Raw genomic sequence first — 19,563 nt, forward strand, 5'->3', positions numbered from 1 at the left:
AATTACCTATTAAAATGTGCCTACGTTCAAGAGTCCTGAAAGTGACCTCAAGATGCACAAATAGTAAATTTAAATTTTCAGAAAAATGATTATAAAATACATATAAGCTAATCTATTTTAAAATCTTATCAGATATTTACATTTGAAGATTCTTATTTGAAATTCTGGTAAAACTTCCCTTCTATCTATCATATATAATCTAAATCAATTATGTGTTAAATCATCAGCATTTCAAAATGCCCTTAGTACTAATCAGCAGGATAATAACTGAGCCATTATCCCATTTCTTTTCATGATCTAGAACCTTAAGAGTAAATCTAGGATAGTACATGTCTATCAGAATTTCACTTAACTGGCTCAGGCTTGAAATTCACTACAAAATTCTATTATTAAGATTTATTTTCAGAGACCTCAGATAAGCAAAGCACTGATAAAGAAGAAGAACTAAGTTGGAGGCCTCTCACTTTCTGATTTCAAAATTTTACTAAACAGCCAAAGTGACCAAATCAAGTACAATAAAAGATACACAGATCAATGGAAGAGAACTGAGATCCCAGAAGTAAATCCATCCATATACAGTCAGCTGATCTTTGTGGCAAAGGGCCAAAACATATTAAATGGGGGAGAAACAGTCTCTTCAACAAATGACACTGGAAAAACTGGAAAGCTACTTACAGATGAATGAAAAAAACCTTATTTCCCATCATATATAAAAACAAACTCTAAATACCTAAATGTAAAACCTAGAACTATGAAGACCATCAAACAAAAAATACGTACAAACTTAGGGGCTCTTCTACATAGCATATATATACTATCAAGCATTACAAAATACATACAAACTGTAGAAGACAAAATAGATTATTACTAGGACTGTCTAAAAATTAGACATTTATGTAAATCAAAAGTTTTTGCCAAAAGAGTAAAAAGGGAGCCACTAGGAAAAGGTTTTTGCAACAAAACATCAGACAAGGGATAAATCCTAAAATTTATAGAAAACTGTAAGACCTCTACAAAAAAAAAAAAAAAGACAAACTCAATTAAGAAATGGGCACAGGACATGAACAGACACTTTACCAAAACAGACATTCAGGTAGCCAACAAACATATGAAGAAATGTTCACGATCATTAGTCATTGTTGTAGTTAAGTGTTATCGAGTCAGTTCTGACCCACAGAGACATTATATAGCATTTCCGAGGAGCAACTGGAAAGCTTGAACCACCAGCTTTGCAGCAGTTCAAACTGACTTTACGATCTAGCACATTAACCCACAGTGCCACACCAGGACTCCAGGGTTTCCGAGACTGTAAATCATTCCAGGTGCAGAAAGCCTCGTCTTTCTCCCACAGAATGGCTGATAGTTCAAACTGCTGACACTGACTTATCAGCTCAACTTGTAACCACTATGCTACCAGGGCTCCCTAGCTAATTAGCCATTGGTGGTGATGGTGGCCGTGTGCCGTGGAGTCAGTTCCGATTCATAGCAACCCTGTACAGGGTTTCTGAGGCTGTAAATCATTACGGGAGCAGAACGCCTCATCTTTCTCCCATGGAAAAGCTGGTAGTTTCAAACTGCTGACCTTGTGGTTCACAGCCCAATTCATAACCACTACGCTACCAGAGCTCCTTTAGAGAGAAGCAAATCAAAACAATGAGCTATCACCTCACTTCAGTAATAATAGCAAAACTCAAAAAATAGAAAACAACAAATGCTGGCAAGGGTATGGAGAGACTGGAACCTTTCTGCGTTGTTGGTGGAACTGTTAAATTGTTCACTGAGAAAAATGGTATGGCGCTTCCTCAGACAGTTGGAAATAGAAATATTATATAACACAGCAATCCCTCTACTTGGTATATATCCACAAGAAATATTAACCAGGGCACGAGTATATATATGCACACTGAGATTCTCGCAGCACTATTCACAATAGCAAAAAAATGGAGACAGCCTAAATGCCCATCAATGGAAGAATGGATAAACAAACTTTGGTACATAAATACAATGGAATACTATGCAATGTTTAAAACGATGAACCAGCCTGGAACAACTAGAGCAACAGAAGACACATCTTTAAAGAAAGATCAGCCCAAAACAAAAAGGCAGTATGGCTGGCTACTACAAGAATAAGCAAGTTGTTCACCAGGAAGCCATCAAGGCAAGCAATCACGTCCCTTCAGGACAAAACCCCCTCCAAGACAAACTCAAAGGGAACACACAAGCAGGCATGTAAGTTTGCTAATGACCACATTGGTCTACTGGTGAGTAGAAGAGAAGGAAAGGCAGTAATGGAGAAATGGGCTGAGTTCAACCACGTTCCATAGACTTCTGTTGACCTTGAGATGAGAGAAGAGGAGGGGCTGGTTGGTCCAAAGTGTGGTAAGGCCTGGGGACACCTGAGCCTATGGACAAGGACAAAGCCATGAATGGCTAGAGCTGAGAGTGAAGCATCCAGCTGATAATGAAGTGAGGGAGATGCAAAAGAACACCCAAATTTTCAGATAGTACCCATTGGACCTAGCCTCGATAGCTTGAATCAGAACTCGAATAGAGGAAGATAAAAAATAAAACAATTTTTGATACAGAAAACGAGGATAAATTGCTATAATTTGATGAACTTGACCTATACTCATGGATGTAGTAGCTCAAAACACCAACTGAGAGGGAAAGAGTCTCCATATCAAGTATCAACCCTATCCTCTCTGTACACAGGGCTGATAGGGACAGGCAACTTAGGTACTGGCTACCTAAAATAAGGGGGCCGTAAAGGGGGAGTAGTTAATCTTACAGCCCAGAAACAGAGGACCCTGGGACCATCAAGGGAGAAGAGCACAAGCGGAATGTGAGATCCTATCCATAGAAGCAGTGCCAACAGAGATGGAGGCAGAGATGAGGACATGGAGAGAGGGAGCAGCTGAGGACTCTAGACTCATGGAAAGAGAGAGACTGAGTGCTAGCAGCCAGGAGTCAGGCTTGTAGAATGGGCACTTTGGTGGTTTAAATGATTACATATTCCTGAGTGTTGTTGTGTACCTCTCCATTTGGTCCTAAGCCATTCTCAAAACAACTGCTATGTTTAAGCCCATTGTTGCAGTCGCTATCTCAATTCCTCTCACTAAGGGGCTTTCTCTTTTTATCTTATCTTCAGCTTTACCAAGCATGATGCCCTTCTCTAGGAATTTCACAAATTGAGTAACTAACTTCCAAGATCTAGTTCCTGGTGGGGGAATGACAGCATTACTTTTTTGAAATATATTTGTTGCACTGATGATTTTTACTGGTGCTTTTTTACAGTAGGTTTGACGTGGGCATACCTACTGCTTCTTTTGCATTTTCTCCCAGCAAATTTGTTTATGACCAACCCCTTACTCTGGTGGTGTAATAAAAAAAAACACCAACCATCCCTCTCACAGCACTCTCTACTCGTCTGGGTTTAATAATTCATTGTAATGACAATACAGATCTCAGACACTGAAGTCAGTTATGAGGTTTTTTAGGGAAGTTAATATATTATAATACAAGGTTCAGGGCACAGTTCTTTCAGTCAAGTGTCCCCCTTCTGTTTCCTCCACACCACCACCAACCCTGCCTGCAGGTAGGTCTCTGCCCGTAGTTCTCTGCCCTATGCCAGCTACGCTACAAAACTTTTTTGACACTACAGATAAATGCCCAAAGAGCATTCTACTCTGCAGTCATTATCAATTCAAAGGCATTCAGCTCTAGCTCCATGTGACAGTAAACCTAGCTCCCACAATGAAGTGCCTGGAGGGAGGCAGACAAGCCTCCTGCCCTAAGTCACTCAGCTTTACTTGTTCTATGGGCCAGGAAACCCACCACACAGCCTGGTGCTGTGACTCATACACTCTGGATCTTGGTTCTGCTGCTGCTGCCCTGTCACTCCTCTTGTGTCACAGCTTGGTCTCCTGATCCAAGAGGTTCAATACACAGGAATCTCAGAGTCCCAACGATGGACTCCACTCCTGACTCTTCTTCCTTGATGTTAGTGTGACACCTCCACCTCCTGCTTCCGAGACGGCTCATTTTATACCTACATTAGAGTTCCAAGTTTTCACAATTAACTCTGTTAACATCACTTAGCCAAATCATAAAATCTTACCAGCATCTTCTCCTAACTTCTCTCACCTAGACCCATTACAGAGACATATTATATAATTACCTACACCACAGGTATCATGTGTTCTCCACAAAGCAAGCCATCCTTCACCTTATGGATGAGCACCATGATGACATAACCCTGATCAAAGCTACATAAGGATTTGTTACTGTCAGCAGTGTGTGGAAAAGTGTTTTCATTTTCTGCTTTTCCATCATACTCAGTTCAGTTGCAACAGAAACTAATCTCTGTAAACTGGTATACTCGTAAGCATTTGTTGAATTATTTATCCTTTCTGAATTCTATGTAAATGTTGCTGGGCTATTAAACATATCAATCAAAAGACTAGTACTTGTATATGCTCTGGCTGAAGGAGCTGGGGGCAAAATGTAGTAATTCTTTCCAACTATGTTGCTTCCTCTTCATCAATGGCAAAGATAGGTTGAGGCAGTCTAGATGTTGGAGTAGAGATTGCAGTCTTTATTTTTTTTCTATCATATTCATAATTTTCTCTAGTAATTTGGTGACATCATCACAGGTTTCCTTATACCTTAAGCAATTTGGAATTAAGTAATTCTGTAAGCTGTAAGTGTAAAACTGCTGAGTTTGTCAACCAAAAATCAGAATTACTTTAGCTCTTCAAGCAGAACTTCTTAAAAACCATCTGTAATAAATTTCTGGATTTCATTTTAGCAAGAAGTAATTGTTTCCACACATTCAATTTCTGTGTTCTCATATTTTAGTGCATTTAATCCTTCTTGACTTTTCCTTCTGGATATTCTTCAGCTAAGCTTCAGATTTAAGGGAAAAAAAACTAAATTATTACTGTGTTCTGTTTGGTATCATTTTAGGGTTGCATTAATATACATTTCACTTGTCTTCTCAAGTTCATGTATGAATTTTTTTTGTTTTCCAAGACTGTCAATGAATTTCTTGTGTGTCCTAGAAATCTCAATGGGAGTATGCCCCTCAGTTAACAGAGGACCCATAAGCAATCTCACCATCTTGACCATCATTGTAGGTTTTTCTTCTATGATCCTAACAGTCTTTTTGTACTCTGTACCTTAGGTTTATTAAAATATAATAAACTGTTCTATAACGTTCTGGTAGATGCTTTTAGTGAGCCATTTCACCTCCTCTGGTCCCCCCAATATGACTACAGTGAGCAAGGGAGGATGCAGAAAAATGCGGGAAGACAGAAGATGACATGGAAAGCAACGGGACACCCTGAACACATCTGAGGGGCTCTCAGTGGCTGGCTACTGCCACCATAGCCATCAGCCACAAATGCCCATGTGTGCCTCAGTCACAAAAGTATCAATACTTAACTAACAGCTACTGACCACGAGGACCTGAAAAGGCCCTTGCTTTACATTGTAAATTTTAACCTGCAGTCTATTCTAAAAGAACGTAAAGCAACCTCAAATACTGCTATAGCCAAATGTTTAAAATATCACAATGAAAACATGACCAAACCAGCTCAGAACCTTTTTACATCATCCTACTTCCAATAAAGGAAGGCTTACCCATCTCACCAAAAGTCTCAAGGAATCTTTCTAAGTCATTTTCTTTCCTATACTTTGTATTAATTTGCTCCACTCAGATCAATGAAAGTCCAATAATCTATGCTTCGTTGTCTCTCTCTACCAAAACGTTCTATGCTGAAACCAAGTTTATTTGGACTTTCAGCTCAGTTTTCCAAGCCTGTACTGAGGTTCAACATTGCCTCTCACATCATTCTTCAATCTATGGTAATAACCACTCCTACCAATCCTAGTGTCTATACAGGTTTCTGTAGCCTGTGCCTTAAACCTAGTTGTCTAGAAAAAGATGCTTAGGTAATGATGTGCTTGCACATCATTTTTGAGGGTTGAAACAAACTTACTTCAGAAGAGAACTTCACTGCCAAATTACTTTTCCTTTTGGGTGAACAGTGGTTTAGCACAGGGTGACTGGCATTACACAATTCCACAGAGAATCATTCACATGGTAGTTTAAAGAACTCACTATTCAAATAAAATACAAAAAGGGAGAGAGTACCTTAATGAGAGGTCCTAGATGAGTAAAAGAATAATATGGGACAAAACTCAAAAAAAAAAAAAAAAAGACCAGGCTTATTGGTCAGAAGAGACTAGTAGAACTCCCAAGACTATGGCCCAGAGCCACCTTCAGAGCTAGAAATAAATTCGTCCCCATGGATGAATTTTCCATCCAGACACTATTGTTTGGATCTATAAGGTGAACAGAAATACTAGAGAGGCACAAACACACTCTTTCGAATAATCAACCATTTGAGATCAAAATGGCAATGTTTTCCCAACGACAAAGATCAAAACGCAAAAATGGTTAGGGAATAAGGAGGAATGGAAACTGGAAACAGGGAGTAAGTGGGATGAGTGATGCTACATTGTGGGGATTGCAACCAATGACATAAAGCACAATGTGTATTCATTTTTTAATGGAAAACTAATTTGATCTGTAAACTTTTACCCAATTCACAATTTAAAAAAATCAAATTAAAATATACTCTTGAATTTTTGTTAAGCCATGTCCTCAAGTGATCCCACACCTAATTGAATCCCAAGTCATTATGAAATATTCAAAGTTTTACTTTAAATTTCAAAATTAAATCTATGAATTTCCCAGTAAATACACTAAAGTAAAATAAGATCAGAGATTCTCACTCTTCACTATCTATCTGTCTCTCTCTCTCTCTCTCTATATATATATATATATATATGTATATATATATATATATAATTTAATGGCAAAAGAAAATTCATAAGCAACAACTTTAAGAAATTAGCCCAATTTTAAGCCACAACCGTGGCAGCAAAAGAAGAAATAGAAGACATTAGAAAAGTTGGTACAACTCTTAATCTTGTATTCAAAGGTAAAGCTGGTACTGATGAGTAGGCAAAATCCTGAGAATTCTTAATCCTACCCCAATCTCTAAAGAGAAGACTTGTAGGTATAAGTAGACTGGCATCTCTCTGTATATATTAGAGTTCAATATTGATATGGGAAACTCAAATAAAATCAAAGGGCAATAAGATACATCCCCTAATACCCAAGTGCAAAAGAAAGGTAAAGGAAAAAATACCTTTAAAAGACAAAATCCCACCAAACAGTAAGAAACTCAAAATACAGAACTCAGGAAGGAAGTTGGTGGAATGACAGCTGGAAAGCTAGAATCTACGAGTATTTCAATGTAGGAGTAAGACTTTTAAAAAGTGGGAGTTATGATTACAGAAGAGAATGTAAGTGTTAAAACCATTAATAATGTAAAAATAACATTCTTGTTATTGTTGTCCAGGGAGTCAATTCCAACTAATAGTGACCCTAGATGAACAGAACAGAGAAGTCCCCCAAGGGTTTCCTAGGCAGTAATCTTTACTGGAAGGATCCCCAGTAGGTAGCGGATTACGAGCTGGGCTGCTAATCTGAAGGTCAGTAGTATGAATCTATTAATTGCTTCCCAGGAGAAAGATGAGACTTTCTGCTCCTATAAAGATTTCAGCCCCAGAAACCCTATACAGGTCACTATGTGTCAGAACAGACTCCATAACACATAACTACCACCACCGCCACCATTCTTTACTGGAGCAGACTGCCAAGTTTTTCTCCCTCAGGGCAGCTGGTGGCTTTGAACTGCCAACCTTTCAGTCACAGTTGAGCACTTAAATACTGTGCCACCAAGATACCTAAAAATAATAACACAACTGAAAAACAACAGGAAGCTAAGAGGAGCCAAAATTGATATTAACGTATAAAGATTAACTTTCTCATCTTTCAAAACCAGGAGTAATTTGATGCTATTTAATATAGAAACACAGAAGTCCTGGTATGGTGCTGTGGGTTAATGCACCAGACTGCAAAGCCATCTGAACTGCAGGATTGGCAGTTCAAGCTCACCAGCTGCTCCTTGGAAACCCTATACCGAGTCACTATGGTTCAGAATTGACTCGACGGCACTTAACAACAATATAGAAACACAAGGAGCTCTGGTAGCGTCGTGGTTATGAATCGGGCTGCGAGCTGCAAGGTCAGCAGTTCAAAACTACCAGCTTTTCTGTGGGAGAAAGATGAGGCTTTCTGCTCCTGTAAAGATTTACAGCCTGTACAAGGTCACTATGAGTCAGAACCAACTCCACGGCACATAACCACCAATATAGAAACACAGTTTGTAAAAACAATAATGATTTTTATTTCCTAACACTCTGGTAGCATAGTGGTTGTGAGTCGGCCTGCTAACCTCAAGGTCAGCAGTTTGAAACTACCACGGAAGAAAGATGAGGCTTTCTGCTTCTGTAAAGATTTACAGCCTCAGAAACCCTATAGAGGGTCACTGAGTTGGAAGTGACTCCACGGTACAACAACAACAACACAACATTTTACATAGTCATTTTCAACTTGGAGATATTTGCTAAAGAGCCCTCTAATAATGAATGTACACTTATGAAAATTCAGCAATCCCTCCAGTTTCATATCAGCTTTTGTTGTTGTTGTTGTTGTTAAGTGCCGTAGAGTCGGTTCCGACCCATAGCGACCCTGTACAGCTTTTACTTCTATTCAATTCAAATAAAATTAAATACAATACTTCTTACTATAAAACAGCATGATGATGGTGGTGGTTTTGTGTCATGGAGTCGGTTCCGACTTATAGCAACCCTGCCTAGGGTTTCCGAGGCTGTAAATCTTTATGGGAACAGAAAGCTCCCACGTAAGTGCTGGGAGTTTATAACTGCTGATCATAAGGTTAGCAGCCCAATTCATAACCACTACATTACCAGAGCTCCATATAAAACAGCATATATAATATTATATGCCCAAGTTCATCTATCCATCCTCTATCTAGACATATCTACATTTGTCAGAGATGACCGGTATGATGGCTGTTCATTTCTTAATGAAGAGACAAGGTGACTTATTTTTTACTTGTTTCTTTATATTTTGTTGCATTGTTAGCATTGTAATGCACAGTCATTATCCTTATTTTAAAAAGTACTGAGTAAGAAGTTCTACTGGATAATCCTTCAAAGTTTCAGAGAGAAAAGCCTGGTGATCATATCAAATAGTGAGTCCTTAATAAAAATTCTTTCAGGCTAACATTAAGAAGTGGGGAACCATAAATTCCTGTAGTTCCAATATTTACCAACTTTTAAAACATTTGCATAATATCAAAGCATACACAGAAAAGATCTTTTAACCATGATGTGAACTGTGTGGTTGGAGAATGGTCACCAAAGCTGAGAATTCATTCTAGCTACGACAGAAAAATTCTACTTGTACATTGCTACACTGAGAATTCAATACAAAATGCTCAAGATGTTAATATATTTTATGAATAGTCTATATTCTTTAGTAAAGAACTACCCATAAACCCCTGTAAGTGAAAGAAATATGCCCAAAGAAAAGGGAAAAGATACAGCTTACCTAAGTAAAACTCTTTTCTGTGAATCAAAATTTAATAAATTTTATGTACAAGTTAGCTAATATTTTTATATAAGACACATACCAAGAGAGGTGCTTGCATTATCTTAATAAATCGATGAATGCTCAGGGTAGTCAATGGCTGTTCCATTAGTGTTCTTCTACATTGCTGGATATAGTCCAAGACTGGTTTGCAATGGAAAAAGTAGAGGTGTGCATATTCTATGTTTGCAGTACTACAAATAAAAAAGTAGGGACAGATTTACTTAATCAAGTTCAATGTGTGATCTTCTACCACCCAGAAATGTAGACCAACACATCTTTGTGTCTTAAGTTTCATGCTTTTTGAGTCGCTATTTTGGCAAAAGTCTACAAGTATAATATTAGAATAACATAAATGTATGCAAAAAAGAAAACAGGGTATTAAATAATCTTAATATTTTGAACTAACCACACAAAGTTGTATAAGCAATTATTTCTTAAACTCTCTCATTATGATACCATCTAAATTAGGTTATAAACAGGTATAAGAGGAGACTTCAAAATATTTGTGGAAAAAATCCATTATCTTTTCACTCCATTTTTCCATGAACTTTATGAGGTTTATATATTAATTTTTCTTTTTTTTTTTTAAATAAAAGGCTGTCACCTTATGAACAATGAGAATATCTTCAAATATAGTTGCATCACTAGAGCTATGCTAAATAAAGCTTTGTACAAATTTTCTAGGTTTAATTTAAACCCAAAGCTGTTTTGAATAAACTTCAGCCAAAACATGCCTTAAGATAGAAACCATGTGACAGTTAGTGGGAGTTTGTGAGCTTGTTTCGGCAGATATGCCTTATAATTTGAGTTTTGGCATTCCCTTCAATTTGAGAATTCAAATATAAATTTGTAGTGGGGTGAGTTTTGCCAAAATTAAAATAGCGTTTTTTTTAATCTCCGTATGACGTTAGTACACATAAAAAGCCCACTGCCATCAAGTAGATTCCGACTCATAGCGACCTTATTTCCAAGGCTATAAAACTTTATGAAAGCAGAAAGCCTCATCTGTCTCCCTCCGAGTGGCTGATGGGTTAGTTGTTGTTTTTATGTGCTGTGGAGTCAGTTCCGACTCACAGCGACTGTGTACAGGGTTTCCGAGGCTGTATGGTTTGGCAAAAAACACCAAATTTTATTTTTAATGCTATTTTAATTCCTGATAAATGCTTATACTGACTTTCAATTTTAATTACAAGTAATTTCAAATAGATTAAATTATTAAAGAAATCTCACTCAAAGATTTACTTAATGCCTGCAATGTTAGGCCAGACCCCATGCTAAAGTCAGAAGCCAATGATGAGTAAGATAATTCGAACACTTAAGGGCTCAAATAAAGGAGATATATTTAGTAAACAAATAATAGATCAGTACACAAAGTGGCATAAGCAACACAGAAATATATCATTCTGTCTCAAGTTGAGGAAGAGAAAGAAAAGAAAAGGAAAAGAAGACCAACATAGAAAGAACTTCAACATAAAGAATAACTTCTCCATAAGCTATGAAAAACTGGCATTTCAGGTACAATAAAATATATCATTTTTGAAGGACCTCTCAATAGTCCTACGCTGCTGAGAGGTAAGTATTGAGAGCATGAGGATCCAGATGTTAGGGTACATACACTTAGTGTCACACTAGGACTCCAAAATCCACCGTTCTTGTCATTGTAACTCCTCACCATCATGTTATCTGAGAATTATAATGAAAACATCTCAATTTATGAACGGGACTCCTAGCCAAAAGACGGCTTAGTCAGACACTCCACACCATCCCTCCTCTAAGGCGAAGACTTGAGAAACATACTGAAGGCAATCCTGGAACCCTGAGCATCAAATGAAAGGATAGAGAACTAGGCTGAACACCGATTGAAAGAATAATCTGACTAAAAACAGTGAAAGAGAAGAAAAAGAGCAGAGGGGTCCAGCCAGCCAGCATGGCACAGCATGGACATCTTGAGACAAACAGAGCAGCAATTTCAAGGAAGGAGCACAGAATGCAACTTCATAGAATTCCCAACAGGACAAAGAGCAACTATGTAGCCATACCCAGAAGGAGATAAAGTTCCAATTGCCAACAGCAGCCAACAGAAGATCCCAAGAACCCTAATTGGGTGACCAGAAAAGCACGTTCCCCCTTCCACACTCTGATGATTAGTGGGACAATCTCTCTTATCCCTGTAGCCCAACCTCCAGGAACCAAATTACAATTCCCCCTTCTCTTCCTACCCAGGCTCAACTGCCACCCTCCCACTTACCCTAACCTTCCTCCAGCAGCAGCAGGTCACTTGCCTCACACACAAAGCAGCCTAGCAGTGAGTGGTATACAGCCGAGGTACAGTACCAGCCAGTCAAGTTGAGACAGACCACTCCAGTACAGTGTCAGCCAATCACCCCACTCCTTCTACCCACCAAGCCAGGCCAGCAGCACTGGCTGCTCACCCCACTCCTCCTACCTGCCAGTCTAGCAGAGCTTCCCTCCTTCCTCCCCATGCTTGTCAAGATGCACTTGTCCCTCCCCTTTCCCTCTACCAGGCAGTGCACAACTACACGTATACACAATGACCATGAGCATAATGAGGACCCACTCGCACAGCCCCACTGTGAGAGAGGTGACTGCAGTGCAATTGTGTGTCACTACCACTCACAACCCCATCTGATGGTAGGAAGCAACCATACCCCCACAGGCCATCCAGACCCACCATGCCTGCCACTCCACCCATATGAAGAGTGTCACTGCTTGCTCCTGCACCATTGTACTGAAGACATACAGCACAAAAAATAGCTGCAATCTGACCTCAGCTGCCCCACAAGACCTATGAACTGAAATACATACTCACACACTCAGTCACTATCCTACCCGCTCAGAGACAGGAGGCAAGGGCTGCAGTGCAGCCAGACTAGCGACCAGAGCAACACATCAAGCCCACCTTCTACAATACATCAAAGCAAAACATAACCAAAAATCAGGAAACCGTAAACAAACATACAGTAAAGAAATCTAACAACCTTGTTGTTTGTTGTTGTTAGAGCCATTAACTCAGTTCTGACTCACAGCGGCCCTGCACAGAGTTCCTAAGGAGTGACTGGTGCTTTAGAATTGTCTACTTTGTGGTTAGCAATTTAGAACTTATCCTACAGTTCCACACCAAGACCTCTTAATACTTCAGAAACAACAGACAATATCAAATCACCGAAAGAAGCAGGAGAAGATGACACGAACAAGTGACCAAAACAAAGAACCAAAAACCTCTCTAAGTAAGAACAGGAATAGATCTAACTGACAAGAAATTCTAACGGCTTAAATATAAGGCCCTCCAAAAGATCAAGAAAGAGAATAATAAAAAAACATACAAAATCAAGGAACGCACAGACAAAACTCTAGAAGCATTTAGGAAAACAATGAAATAACAAGATAACAAAATAAACAGACAATTATAAACCATACAAAAACAGAAACTAGGAATCCAGAATATTAACACTAAAATTTCAGAAACAGACAAAAGTAGAATTGAATCAATGGAAGTCAGAATCAGCAAAACAGAGGACGTCCTTGATACCAATCTGTCAGAGGGACAAACAGACAAAAAGAACAAAGAAAAATGTAGGTCTCCAAATTATGTGGGATGGCATTTAGAGCATTTACACCTGGTCAAAAAAAAATTCACACCTGGTCAAAATTCCAAAACAGGGAGAGACAAAAAAAAGCAGAGGAATTTTTTGCATTTTTTCTGGCAGTAAACTTCCCTAGTATTATGTAACATAAAACGATAACCATCTAAGCACCCCAAATAGGATAGACTCTAAAAGCACTTCACCAGGATGTATCATAATCAGACTTTCCAAAGACAAAGAAAAAATCCTGAGAGGAGCTTTGTAAAAATGGAATATAACCTACAAAGGCCAACATTTCATCAGTGTAAGTTCTGATGTCTTGGCACAGACCATGAAAGCAGAAACCATCTTCCACAAACTGTTTGAAACCCCCTTATATATAAAACCCTGAAAGAACAAGAAAATTACCAAAAATTATATACCCACCAAAACGATCCCTCAATACAATGATGAAATTAGGACATTTCTAAATAAATAAAAATTAAGGAAATGTGTATACATCAGACCAACTTTACATGAAATACTAAAGAGTGTACCTTGGACAGTGAATCACTGATGTCAGACAACATGCTAAGATTAAAACAATATCACCCAGAAACTAACCCAGAAAGAATTTTCAAAATAAAGCTGTAAGACTGAAAAGAGGTAACCAGAGACACAAATGATAACAACTTTCAAACAAATAGGGAAGAAATGTTGTAGTTACAGCACTTCCATAGGAAAAAGAAGTTACGAAAACAAAAGCACATTTCTGGGTAACCACAAAGAAAATAAACATTCTCACCAAAATAGGTAAGAAAACCATAAAGACTAAGTAAACGCAAAATCAACAGCAACACAGAAAATGAAAAGAAAATCCATAAACAAAAAGCACCACACAGAAAAGGACACGGAACAAAAAAATTTTTCAGCACCACACACAATAATAATAATAATAAAGGGTACAACAAAATGACAACTGTAATTCACACTTATTGTAATTACACCAAATATAAATGGATTGAGTACACAAGAGACAGACAGTGGCAGAATGGATAAGAAAGCCTGACTCACAAATATACTGCCTACAAGAGACATATCTTACACATAAATATAAAAAATAAGCTAAAAATCAAAGAGTGGAAAAAACTATCAAGCAAACAACAACCAAAAAAAAAGAGCAGGAATGGCAATATTAATCTCTGTTAACACTGACTTTAAGGCAAAACCCAGCACAATAGACAAAGAAGGGCAAAATATAATAATTAAGGGTCAATCCAATAAGACTATATAATAATAAGTACCTATGCGTGAAAAGAAAGCGCTCCAAATACATGAAAGAAACTAACAGAATTGAAAAAGGGAACTGATGCTGTTAAGTGCTGTCAAGTTGGTTCTGACCCATAGCAACCCTGGATAGGGTTTCTGAGGAGTAGCTGGTGAGCTGGAACCGCCAACTTTAGGTTCAAACCAACTTTGCAGTCCAGCACATTAACTCACAGTGCCACACCAGGACTCCGAAAAGGGGAATAGCAATTCCATAATAAAAGCTGGAGATTTTCATATCACTTTCAATGAAGGACAGAACAACAAGAAATAACTAAAATACAAAAAAGATCTAAACAACACTATCAACCAACTTGATCTCATAAACAGACGCAGAACACTCCATGCATAGTACACATTCTTTTCCAGTGCACACACATCATTCTCCAGAATAGACCATATATTAGACCACAAAGCAAGAGACAATCAAGTTTTAAAAACTGAAATAATACAAAGCATCTTCTCATATCACAGCTATAAAACTAGAAATCAATACCAAAGAAAACAAGATAAAAATCAAATACATGGAACCATGGTAGTGAGATGATATATGATGGAATGAATGTAAAACTGAAGTTCCCCCGTGTAACCTATCATATAATTCACAACATTAAAAAAAAAAAAAAAAGTCAAATACATGGAAACTGGGTAACATCAGAAATTTAAAAAATCTGTACAATCAAACAAGAATGAAAATAATATACCAAATGCTTTGGGACACACAAAAGCAGAAATCAGAGGTAAGCTGACAGCAATATATGCACATATGAAAAAGGAAGAGTGAGCCCAAATCAATACATTAACCCTTTAACTCCAAAAAATAGAAAAAGGGCAAAATAAAATAAAACAAAATTACCAATGATAGCAGAAAGAAGAAAATAATAAGGATTAGAGAAAAAATAAATGAAACAATTAAATAAAAAAGGAGTCATCAGGATAAAAAACTGATTTTTTGAAAGGATCAATATAATGAATCAATGGCCAAATTGACAAGTAAAAGAGGAAAATTAACAAAATGAGAAATTAAATGGGTGACATTACAACTGAACCAACTGAAATAAAACAAATAAAGAGAATGAATACTGTAAAGAGTTGTACTGTAACAAAATTGAAAACCTAGAAAACAACAGACAAATTTCTAGAAACACACTATTCACCTAAACTAAAACAGAAGTCATAAATTTGAACAGACTCATAACAAAAGAAATTGAAGAGGCAATAAAATTTAGATAAAAATACTCAACAACGATAGCAAAAAAGGCCTGACCCAGATGACTTCATTGTAGAACTCTACCAAAAATTTGCCAATAATACTCAAAGTACACCAGAACATAGAATAGGAAGACTTAACATTGAGAAAATGTCAATACATCTTAACTCATTCTATGAAGCAAGCATAACCCTGATACCAAAGCCAAGCATACATCACTGAAATAGAAAATTATAGATCGATATCCCTTATGAATATAGATGCAAAAATTCTCAGCAAAATCCAAGTCAAAAGAACGGACACAATACAGTAAAAATAATACATCATGACCAAATAGGATTCATACCAGGTATGCAAGAAAGATTTAATATTTAAAAACTCAATAATATAATCTACCACACAATAAAACCAAGGAAAAGAACCACATGATCGTATCAATCAATGCAAAAAGACATTTGATAAAATACAACATCCTTTTCTGATAAAAACTATCATTGAACCAGGAACAAAAGAAAAACTCCTCAACATAATCAAGGGCATATACACAAAACAAACAGCCAGCCAAGAAAGACTGAAAGCAATCCCCTTGAGAACAAAACCAGACAAGGATGCCCTTTATCACCACTCCTAATCAATATCATGCTGGAGTTCCAGCCAGAACAATGATGCAAGAAAGGGAGTAAATACAAGGCAAGAAATAGACAGTAAATAAAGAAGATAGGAGAAAAACTGATGCAATTGAGTTATGGTGTTGGAAGAGAATACTCAAAGTGCCATGGGCTGTCAAAAGAACAAACAGATCTGTGTTGGAAGAAGTACAGCCAAAGTGTTCCTTGGAGGTCAGGATGGCCAGACTTCGTCTCTCTTCCTTCGGACATATTGTCAGAAAGGAACAGTCATTGGAGAGGGATATCATGTTTAGTAAGGTGGAGGGTCAGAGAAAAAGAGGAAGATTCTCAGCAAGATGGACTGGCAAAGTGGCAGCATCAATGGGCTCAAGTGTGGCAACAATTCTGAGGTTAGCCCAGGACCAGGCAGTGTTTCATACTGTTGTGCACAGGGTCGCTATGAGTCGGTATCTACATGATGGTACCTAACAACAACAACATGCATATAAATTCCGGGAGATTCTACATGAAAGCTACTGGAACTAATATAAGGATTCAGCAAAGTGGCAGAGTACAAGATGAACATGCTAAATGAGTTAGATCTTCTACACTAACAAAGAGGACTTTGAAAAGGAAATCAATACCATTTAAAATAGCCAACAAAAAGATGAAATATTTAGGAATAAACCTTACCAAGAATGCAAAAGACTTTACAAAGAAAATTACAAAACACTACTGCAGGAAACCAGAAGAGATCTACATAAATGGAAGCCAGCACCATGCTCATGGATAGGAAGACTTAACATTGTGAAAATATCAATACTACACAAAGCAATATACATATAAAACTTTTAAAAAGAAGCCACAGAAAGGCATACAAGACTTTCAGTCAACAAAGCTAATACTTTCACATACACAATCCTGTATTATCTGTAATAACAGGCAATCTACAAAAGTATACATAGGCAGACAAAGTAAACAGGTATGAAGAGACAAAAAGAACTACACTCACGTGTTTATACAAACGTTGCAGAAAATATTTCTACATATGTATTTGTAAAAAGGGGTTTTCAAAACATTTGCAGAAAATGGAATTAAAAAAGACAATGGAATTTTTCCATGACCATTTTGTAGGCTTCACATATGTGCTATAAATACATCCATGTATATGACAAAGAAAATAAGGAGCAATGGTATGCAAGCTTCATAACCATAATCAAACATCTTGAGCAAATGAGTAAATAGGGCCTGGAGTCCGTAGAACACCAAGGTCAACCAGCACCAGTAAAATATGTGGTTGATGTTATTGTTGTTAGGTGCCACCAAGTTGGTTTGACTCATAGCAACCCTATGCACAACAGAACAACACACTACCCAGTCCTGCACCATCCTCACAAACATTGTTACATTTGAGCATAATATTGTTGTTAAGTGCTGTCCAATAGATTCTGACTCATAGCAATCCTGTATAGCATTCCAAGGAGCAGTCTGGGTTTAAACAGCCGACCTTGCAGTTCAAACTGGATCTTATGGTCCAATTTGATTATCCTACAGCTCCATGAAAACAATATTCTTATCAGCAAAGTGGCAGGGTCAACATACAAAAATCAGTTGGATCTCTCTATAGCAACAACAATAGCGATGAAAAGGACATTAGGAAAGCAATACCATTTACAATAGCCGCACAAAGGATGAAATATTTAGGAATAAACATAACCAGAGAAACAAAGGACTTATACAAAGAAAATTACAAAACACTACTACAAGAAACCAAAAGATACATACAGAAGTGGAAGAACATACCATGTTCCTGGCTAGGAAGACTCAACATCATGAAAATGTCAGTAATGCCCAAAGCAATTTACACATATAATGCAATCCCAATCCAGATTCCAACAACATTCTTCAGAGAGATGGAAAAAACAATTACTACCTTTATATGGAAAGGAAAGAGACCCAGGATAAGCAAAGCACTGCTTAAAAAGAAGAACAAAGTTGGAGGCCTCTCACTCTGATTTCAAAATTTACTACATGGCTACAGTGGTCAAAACAGCGTAGTACTGGTACAATGAAAGATACATTGATCAATGGAACAGAAAAATCGAGAATCCATGTATTAACCCAACCACATACAGCCAAATGATTTTCGACAAAGTGCCTAGGCATATTGCATGGGGAGGAGACAGTCTCTTTAACAAATGGTGCCAGCAAAACTGGAAAGCGATATGTAAAAGACTGAAATAACCTTTACTGCACACCCTATACAAAAATGAACACAGTATGGATTAAAGATCTAAATGTGAATCTGAAAATTATGAAGGTCATCAATGAAAAAATAGGGACAAATGTGAGGGTACTAATTCAGGGCATATACAGACTACCAAACATTTTTGAAAAGCACACAAACAAAAATAGACAAAATAGATGAGTGGGACATACTGAAAATTAAACACTTATGTGTACCAAAAGACTTCACCAAGAGAGTACAAAGGGAACCTACAGAATGGGAAAAAATCTTTTGCAACGACATATCAGATAAGGGACTCATTTCTAAAATATATAGGAAACTACAATACCTCTTCAAGAAAAAGACAACCCAATTAAAAAATGGGCACAGTATATGAACAGACACTTGACCAAGGAGATCCAGGCAGCCAACAAACATAAGAAGAAATGTTCATGATCACTAGCCATCAGAGAAATGCAAATCAAAACAACAATGAGATATCATCTCACACCAGCAATAACAACAAAGATCAAAAAAGCAGAGGACAACAAATGCTGGCGAGGATGCAGAAAGACTGGGACCTTCCTACATTGTTGGTGGGAATGCAAAATGGTCCAACCACTCTGGAAAGCAATATGGCGCTTCCTCAGAAGGCTGGAACTAGAAATACCGTATGACCCAGCAATTCCTCTAATTGGTATTTACCCACAAGAAATACGACCCATAACATGAGTAGATATATGCACACCAATGTTCACAACAGCACTATTTACAATAGCAAAATAAATGGAGACAACCAAAATGTCCATCAATTGAAGAATGGATAAACAAACTATGGTACATACAGACAACGGAATACTACGCTACCTTGAAGAAGAACAAGGAAGCTGCAAGCCATTGCATAACATGGATGAACCTTGAACACATTATGCTGAGTGAAATTAGTCAGTCACAAAAGGAGAAATACTGCTTAAGACCATTATTGTAAAAGACTAAGAAAAAGAACCCACCCAAAA

The 19,563-nt window shown here is 37.5% G+C and overlaps 1 protein-coding gene and 1 pseudogene across 1 annotated transcript in view; both read right to left on the bottom strand.

Moving 5' to 3' along the window:
* LOC102817945 overlaps window positions 1-5,118 on the bottom strand; it is an 11,384-nt pseudogene extending 6,266 nt beyond the window's left edge.
* The window catches only part of TXNDC16 (thioredoxin domain containing 16), a 208,130-nt gene that overhangs the window by 126,547 nt on the left and 62,020 nt on the right, over window positions 1-19,563 (bottom strand). Inside the window, 1 exon segment of the mRNA XM_006872371.1 lies at window positions 9,633-9,783. Coding sequence (XP_006872433.1) covers window positions 9,633-9,783 — 151 coding nt within the window.

This window comes from Chrysochloris asiatica, unplaced genomic scaffold (genome assembly GCF_000296735.1).
Source record: "Chrysochloris asiatica unplaced genomic scaffold, ChrAsi1.0 scaffold00194, whole genome shotgun sequence".
Lineage (NCBI taxonomy): Eukaryota > Metazoa > Chordata > Mammalia > Afrosoricida > Chrysochloridae > Chrysochloris > Chrysochloris asiatica.